At 37.9% G+C, this 8612-nt stretch overlaps 1 protein-coding gene across 1 annotated transcript in view; it reads right to left on the reverse strand.

Moving 5' to 3' along the window:
• Window positions 1-8612, reverse strand: part of COL5A1 (collagen type V alpha 1 chain) — a 229289-nt gene that overhangs the window by 148389 nt on the left and 72288 nt on the right. The window contains exons 5-9 of the mRNA XM_044659681.1: window positions 7992-8123; window positions 4014-4151; window positions 2673-2918; window positions 1254-1424; window positions 859-915 (exon numbers count right to left, since the gene is read on the reverse strand). Coding sequence (XP_044515616.1) covers window positions 859-915; window positions 1254-1424; window positions 2673-2918; window positions 4014-4151; window positions 7992-8123 — 744 coding nt within the window. The remainder of the gene's footprint in view (window positions 1-858; window positions 916-1253; window positions 1425-2672; window positions 2919-4013; window positions 4152-7991; window positions 8124-8612) is intronic.

Here is an 8612-nt window from a genome sequence, read left to right on the forward strand (position 1 = left end):
GGAGGGAGGGAGGGAGGGAGGGAAATAAGGGAGGGAGGGAGGGAAATAAGGGAGGAAGGGAGGGAGGAAGGAGGGAAATAAGGGAGGGAGGGAGGGAGGAAGGAAGGAAGGAAGGAAGGAATAGACTTCAGCAGATGGGTAAGAGGAAAGTAGAGACATGAAGAATCCATTCCAGAAATAGAAAATTATATGTCCATGGTCATAGAGATAGGAGAAGCCTAGATGGGAATGGAGGATGGATAGCAGTTGAGATGGGCTGAGATAAGAATGTTCCAGGGTATATAATTAGGTTGGATTAGGTAAATTGAGAAATCCTAGTTGAAAGTCAGAAATAGATTCTAAGTAGATTCTGTTGATTGACTATTCTGGGTCTCAGAGTTTCCCCTAAATGTTCTCTTTATAGGCAGTACTTTGGAAGTATTCATGTTTCTTACATGACACTGTATATACTTTTCCCCATCCTGAATAAATTTATTTGCCTAGGAGATTCCTCTCCTGTCATTTAATTAATATGCATTCTCTTCATTCATTCTAATGAGGTTTTTAGGGTTTGTGTATTTATAGCAATGACAAGCTTGTAGCCCACATTGTCTTTTGCTATTCCTGAGTAGCCTACTGACTCAAGGAAAAACCGTATAGTCTCCTCACTCTACTGAGGAATTAGCTTAGGTTAATATTCAAACTGGTCACACTTTCAGCAGAAACCTAGAACCATCCAAATTACCAAAAAAAAAAAAAAAAAAGCTATCAGCCTCTCTGATGGCATCATCTTCCAATGAGGAAGGCATATTGGAGAGACCACGTGGGGCATGATCCCTCCCAGTGAGTTTTAAGAAGGAGGGTAGACAACATGCTTACCGGTTCAATGATTGCAGGTTCTCCTTTTTGTCCTTTCTCACCTCGAGGCCCTCCAATCTAGAATATGGAGAAGGCATAAGCATCAAAACAGAGATGAAATAAAATTCTAGGCTATCACTGGGATCTCTTTTACATGTCTCTACCTGGTGTCCATTTTCCATGGTAGATAAAAGAAAACATTTACCAGCAAGGGTTCCGTGACCCAAAAAGCTTCAGGTTTAATGTGATACACTTTGGGAGCATATGTTCTAATTAATGGTCTTGGTGTAGTCTTGGCCTTTCATGTGGAGGATAAGTACCTTCTGAAGGAAAATGCTGAAAACTAATAGAGTTCTGGCAATAAAGAGTTACTCTGTCCTATGGAAGACTCAGGCATAATTATATGGCATTCTCACCCCTTCATAGATTGTATCTTGGTTTGCAGGCATTCCTGGTCCAATTTCTGATGGAGAGATGGTGGGATCAAAATAGGGATCATAGTAATTCTCAAGGTCTTTAATAGTTTCCACAGCAAAATCACCATCTATGTCATCTCTGCCTTGATCTGGGTCTGGAAATGGCCCAGTCTAAAGGGAGCAATAGGAAAAACACAGCAATGAATAACAGCAATGGTAGCAATCTGTGTACTCAGAGTTCTTTCTGCAGAGCTCACAACCTCAAGAGCTGCATCAGTGGAGATGGGGCAGAGAAGCTCCTGACTGATGATTTCTCTGTCCTAGAGAAGTTCAAGAGAAGATAATGCATTTCTTTAGGAAATAATTCAATTGGACAAATATACATATTAAGAGTTCTCATTTGTGAAGCATTGTATGATTCTTGACATTTGCTGAAGTCATAGGCATATATAAGTTTATAACATATCAGAAGGGAACTCAGAGGTCATTCTGGTCAAATTCTTTCATTTTATAAGTGTGAAACAAAAACTCAGAAGGGTGAAATTTCAATTCTAGTTGTATTTACCATTCAATTTAAGGAGAAGTAGGGCATCATAGCTCAGAGCTCATGGATCTAGAGCTGGAAGGGACCTCAGATGACAACTTATCCAACAACCTCATTTTACAGATGAAGAAATAGAGACCTCAAGAGTTTAAGGGACTTGTCTAAAGTCACACAGGTAGTAAGTAAGCAGAGGCAGGATATGAACCAGCCTCTAGAATCTAAGCTGCATGCTGATCTAAGAATCCACTCTCTTTCTATTGTACCATCTTGCCTCCGAGGCAGAAAAAATTCTAACATTGTTAATATTTATGTAGTGCATTAATATCTTAAGTTTGTATAGGCTGATTTTTCTGAGTATTTTCACATGCATTATCACATTGTTCTTGACAGTGGCATATTTACACGGACTTTAAGGTTTACATAGTGTTTTTTTATGTACAGCTATGCAACTGATCTTCACAAAAATTTGTGAAGTTGGGAAGACAGGGCCTCCTTATGCCCATTTTACAGTGGAAAAAGTTGAGTCAATGACAGAATCAGAACCAGCAACCAGATATCTTTTTTTTTTAAACCCTTACCTTCCATTTTGGAGTCAATACTGTGTATTGGCTCCAAGGCAGAAGAGTGGCAAGGGTAGGCATTGGGGGTCAAGTGACTTGCCCAGCTGGGACGTGTCTGAGGCCGGATTTGAACCTAGGACCTCCCATCTCTAGGCCTGGCTCTCAATCTACTGAGCTACCCAGCTGCCCCCAACCAGATATCTTTATTCCTAGCCCAAGACTGTTTTCCACTAAACCAGACTGCTTTCTATATTTGAAACTAGATACCTTCCCCTTGTCCTAAACCATATTAAAAAATAACAGAAGAGAAATTACATTGGTGGAGTTGGTGATGATAACAGTGCTAGTGGGAATCTCAGCTCCTCCAACAGTATCCGTGGGCTGGTCAGGAATATCAATTTCTTCATTATAGGTGATATCCTCATAAGGAGGTGGTGTGTAGTATTCCTCATTGATGGGTCCATACTCATAGTCACTCCCTCCCAGGTTTGGATCTTCTTTGTCATCCCTTTCATTGGTTTCTGGGACTGGTGGTGCATCGGTTGGAGGTGGAGTCTGCTCCTAATAGCCAAATGTGCATCAAAATACAGTTACCCACAAAGCACATACAAGAGATATTAAGAGGCAAATGTTTAAGTCACTGGATATTTGTATCGTTGGTGTGACTAAGAGCACCGAAGTAATAATACTATCACACACTGCTGCCTTTCCAATGATAATGCACAGAATGCATTGAGATATGTGCCTGGCACCATACTAAGTGCTTTATGATTATTTCATTGAATCCTCACAACAACCTTGGGAGATATGCATTTTTATTACATTCTTGAGGAAACTGAAGCAGACAGGCTAAGAGATTTTCTCAAAGTCACCCAAGGAGTAAGCATCTGAGGCTGGATTTGAACTCGGGTCTTGCTGATTCCAGGTCCAAAGCTCTATCCACACCTCGCCACTTCAGCAGCACAATTGGTCAAAATAGGTTAGTGTGCAGGAGAAAAGATAGAAAAGGATAGAACACTATCCTGTGAGTATTGTTTTTTTTTCAACTGGAAAACTAAAGAATGTTAGATCTAGACTTAGACATCAGAGATTATTAAATCAAGATGTGTGCTGGAGCTAAATGGAACTGCCCTATGTGACCATTAAGCTTTCAGGGTGGGCATTTTTGCTACAAATCAGGGCTTGGTTTACTTTTTTGTTGATTATCTAGACCTAAGATATGCTAATAATGAAAATTAAGCTTAAGAGTGTGTGGTCCTATTTTTTTTTCTTGGAGAGCCCAGTTGTTAAATATTTACCAACACACCCTGTATCAGTCTATAAACAATGCTTGAGCTCAGCAGGAGTCTAACAGAGGCTCAGGGATGAAGTCATTACCAGACTGAAGGCCTGAGGATGATGAGCTAACAATAATAATAATGATAATAAATAGGCATTTATATAGTGCTTTGAGGTTTTCAAAGTGCTTGGCATGCATTACTTCATTTGAAATTCACAATATCCCAGGTTAAATAGAATTCCAATCCTATCCACTTCCCTTTGACACCCCATCCCTTACCTCAAACTAAACACTGTATAAACTCTAGGTTGAGCCATTTCGTTGGCACAAAACAGAGAGGAAACAGGCCTATACCCCTCCCTCTGTCTGACCCATACCTCAGCAATTTCTGTAGCTTCTCTAGCAGCTTCAACAGGCTTTTTGGTGGGAGTTGTGGCTTTTCCTGGATCATCAGGGTCTTCATAGTATGGATATTCATAGTAATAGGTCTCACCATCTCCGTCTCCTTCTGGATACTGCAAAGAAATCACAGCAAGATTTTGAGGTAACAAGGCCCTCAAATGAATTTTTTTAAAACCAAGGGAAACTTCATCCTTAGAGGATTTTTTTAATGAAAGATTTCTGTTTTGTTTTGTTTTGTTTGTTGTTGTTGTTTTGGTAGGGGCAAGGGGTTTGCTAGGGATGGGCAGGGGGAAAGGAGTGAAAATAATTATTTAATAGGGACAGTGAGGAAGCTACACTTTCTAGCTGTATAACCCTGGGTAAGTCACTTAACCCACATTGCCTAGTCCTTACTGCTTTTTCTGCGTTGGAACCAATACACGGTATTAATTCTAATGTGGAAGAAGAATCATTTAATAAACTTATACTGTATGGACAATAGTTACTATTTGTCATATTAAAAAAACCAAGAAATTATAAACATGAAGTTATAAACACAAATAACATGAAACCAAGTCTTAACATCTTTCTAAAATAGAGCCTAGAGTTAGGCATTGGCTCTTTCATAGGATAAGGAGATCATAGAGTCATAAAAACATAAGTCCATATCTCCATTTTACAGATGAATCAATTATGGCTTTGAAAGGTAGAGTTAGTTATTGGTACAGTCTCATTACCAGGAAGGGTCAAACCAGAAATTCTGAGTTCCATTTTCATAGTCCCATGGTATTATTGAGCCCAGTTTTAAATGTACTGGAAGGATCTTGCTACTTAAGTTCACTTTCTGGTGTATCATTTTTAGCCAGAAGACTTTGGATTCATTCTAAATACCCTGTTTTATAAATAAGGAAACTGAGGTCTTGATGGGTAAATAATTTGCTCAGTAATACATACACAAAAGTCTGAAGCAGGATTCAAACCCAGGCCTCCTTGCTGCTTAAAGTCCAGCATTCTATCTTCTACATCACGTTCCCTCTGAATATTTCTATCTATTCCTTCCTTCCTTCCTATCTATCTTTCTATCTATCTATCTATCTATCTATCTATCTATCTATCTATCTATCTATCTATCTATCTATCTATCCATCTATCCATTTATTGATTTATCTAGTCAACTATCCATTCATCTATCAGTCTATTTATCTATCCATCTATCCCTCCATCTATCTGTTACTACCTACCAATCTATATACACATACATACAAACACATAAATTCATTAGATTTTTATAATTTATTCTTTTGTGATTAAAAAAACTGGTTAACATGAACTCAAATATTTGGGAGATGTCTTGTGACTTGGTCAGCCCCTTGTAAGCAGCACATTTTTATGAGGTAAATATGATTCAATTCGCTAAGCATTTATTAAGCATCTGTTACATGCAGGTTAATTGTGTCAAGACTAGGGATACAAAAATAAAGATGGGACACTGACAACCTTGACTGTCTCCAAAGGAAGCTTGTTCTATATGAATTCTGGGGAAATATACTAGGCCCAATAACTGGAAGTTCTAAGATGGGACATTTAAATTTAAGCTCAAAGAACTCTCTATTAATCAGAAATATTCAATAATAGAATGAACTATCTCAAGAAATCTGAAGATATCTCAAGATTATTAAGTGTGCAAAATAATATATAGACTGATTTTAACTGGATAAAAACCATACATATATTCATTGACAAGGACTAGGAAGGAATTTAGAGAGGTGTCAAGAGAAGTTAATGGTTAACTTGGTTTATCATTTTCATAAAGATCTTAAAAAATTATTCTAGTGGTCTTCTCTCCAAAACGACTACTTCTACTCTAGACTTTCATCTTATTATAGAATGTTATGTATTACAGTTATCTTTGTGATGTTTAAAGATTCTTAAGGTCAAGGATATATTATATCTAAAATTTTTATCTCCCACATGAATTTGTATGTCACACAATCTCTCACAATTTATGGTATTCAATGTGCAACAAGCATTTTTAATAAATGTTTATTGTACAGTAGCATTGTAAGGTCCTAAAAGAAATATCTTTGATCGATTAACCAACCAACATATGTTAAATGTTCAGCAGTGTGGCTCCACCCATGGGAGAAGGAGATGGAAGGGAATATGGTATTACAGGTTAAATTAGATTGCCTGAATAGACTTTTTTCTAAAATAGAAAACTTTTTTCAGTTTTCCATTAGGCATTGGCTGTTTTTCCAACTACTGTGCAAATCAGAAGCACTCATCCATCCAGGTGACACCATCTTCTCCAGGCTTTGGGGGTTTGTGGGAAATGAAAAACTATTTGTGGCTTAGGCACCTACTTTTAGACCCATAAAACTAGATGGCCCTTTGTTGTGCCTTGGCTAGTGAGGAATTTGGAGTAGAGAGTCAGGAAGAAAGGGGAGAGGAAAAAGCCTACAGGTTCTAAACTCAATTTTAGAGGAAGCATCAAGTAGATTTTGAATTAGAGGGCTTTTGGATAAGTCTATTCACATCTCCAGACCTCAGTTTCTTCTTCTGTAAAATGAGGGAATTGAACTAGATGATCTTTAATGTCTCTTCCAAGTCTAAAACTTGGGGTGTTAATCTCATTCTCAAGCAAACGACAAATGAATTTTCATTCTCATGGAAACTATTTCTCTTTTTCCTTTAATCTTCACATAAGCTACAATTATAAAGTATGCAGAACATCCCCAGAGGAGGTAGAATTGTGAAGGATTTCAAGAGGCTCTAATATGACAGTCAAAAAGGACAGAAAGACAGATTTTTTTGACAGCAACACACAAGAACCCCTGGGGTTTGGGTTTGTTTGTTGTTTTTTTTTTGTTTTGGGTTTTTTGTTTGTTTGTTTGTTTGTTTGTTTTGCTTTAGCTGCCAAGCAATTTTTGAGTTTCTCCTGGCTCACTTAGGTTGATTCCTTACTTTCTTCAACTGATAGGTAACCTCTTGGGTTACAAGTAGGGTGATCAAAATTATGCTTAGAGATTTCCTGCTGTACTCAAGAGTCATGGTTTTGAAAAATTGTACTTCATTTTATTTAGTAAAAAACAGCCCAAAGTTCTATAAGTGTTTGAAAATTTACAGAGCACTTTCCACTCCATTACCCTGTGACAAGTGCTAATATCCCCATTTTACAGATGAGTAAATTAAGCCTTTGAGTTACTGTCCCAGTCTCATAAATAGGAAGTGTCAGACCTGAAACTCTGAGTCTCACCCTCATGGCATCACTGAGTCCAATTTAAAATGTACTGGGAAGTACTTGCTATTTAAGTTCACTCTCCGCTAAATCATTTTTTTTTTTTTACTGTGAAGAAACCTCTTTTCAAGTGACTTGTCACCTCATAACTTATCATTTGGATAAATGCAAACTTTCACAGGATCATAGGATTTATAGCTGAAAAAGATCTTAGAGATAGACTTGTCTTACCCTTTCATTTTAAAGATGAGGATACTGAGGCTCAAAAATTAAAAGTGACTTCCTTAATACCATGCATACAGAATGTAGTAGCATACAGTATATTACTTACTATGATAGAATATCAACAAGGAGTTAATAATATAATAGCAAGATTTCAAATCCAGGTCGTTTTCATTCAAATTTAGTGTTCATGATTGTCAAGTATTGTACTTGCATCTTACTAACTTACTAATTGTAGGTCATTCCTCTCCAGATCCCAGAACAGTGCTCCTCTGCAAACCCTAAACACAAATGTACTGGACATCTCAGAAGGATGTGACGGACATCTCAGCAATGCTCCCATCCCTGAGGATGTTAAGAGGATATAATGTGTCTAGAGGGTAAGGGCAGAATAGTCTTCTTATGTATTCATCTGTATAAACATGGCTACAAATGAGGCCTCAGAGATACTCTAAATTTCTAATGATTTTAAGGGGATATAAAGCATCCAGCGGACAGGATAGTATCTTCTTACGTATTCATCTGGGTTGGGGTCCTGAGACTGTGGGGTGTCTGGAACAGCAGTATCACAATCCGGGCTGTAGTGTTCGCAGTAATCATATGCTGCTCTGGCGTCAGGGATGATAAGGAGCTGCTGGATATCACCCTGGGAAAAAAAAAGAAAGAGGAGAAAACTATGAATAATGGTTGACGTTTATATAGTACTTCAAGCTTTACAAAACAGTATCTCTTTTGGGAAGGGACTATATGGGGGCTCCCTCCTATGATGCTCCTAACTTGGGAGATCAATCCTAAAGAAGTATCATGGGTATTTAGAGGGTAAGTGACTGGTCTAGGGTCCTACACATAGTAATGTCACAAGAGAGATCAGAAGTCAGGTTTTCTTTCTCTTTTTATAAAAAAAATACTTTTTTTTCCTCCAATTACATGTAAAAACAATGTTTAACATTTTTTTTAAATCCGAGTTCAAAATTCACTCTCTTCCTCCCTTCCTTTCCTCCCCCATCCCTGAGATAATAAACAATTTTACAAAACATTTTTCCATACTAGTCATTTTGTGGAAGAAGAAGAAGGAGGAGGAGGAGGAGGAGGAGGAGGAGGAGGAGGAGGAGGAGGAGGAGGACGAGGAGGAGGA

This window comes from Gracilinanus agilis, chromosome 2 (assembly GCF_016433145.1).
Source record: "Gracilinanus agilis isolate LMUSP501 chromosome 2, AgileGrace, whole genome shotgun sequence".
Lineage (NCBI taxonomy): Eukaryota > Metazoa > Chordata > Mammalia > Didelphimorphia > Didelphidae > Gracilinanus > Gracilinanus agilis.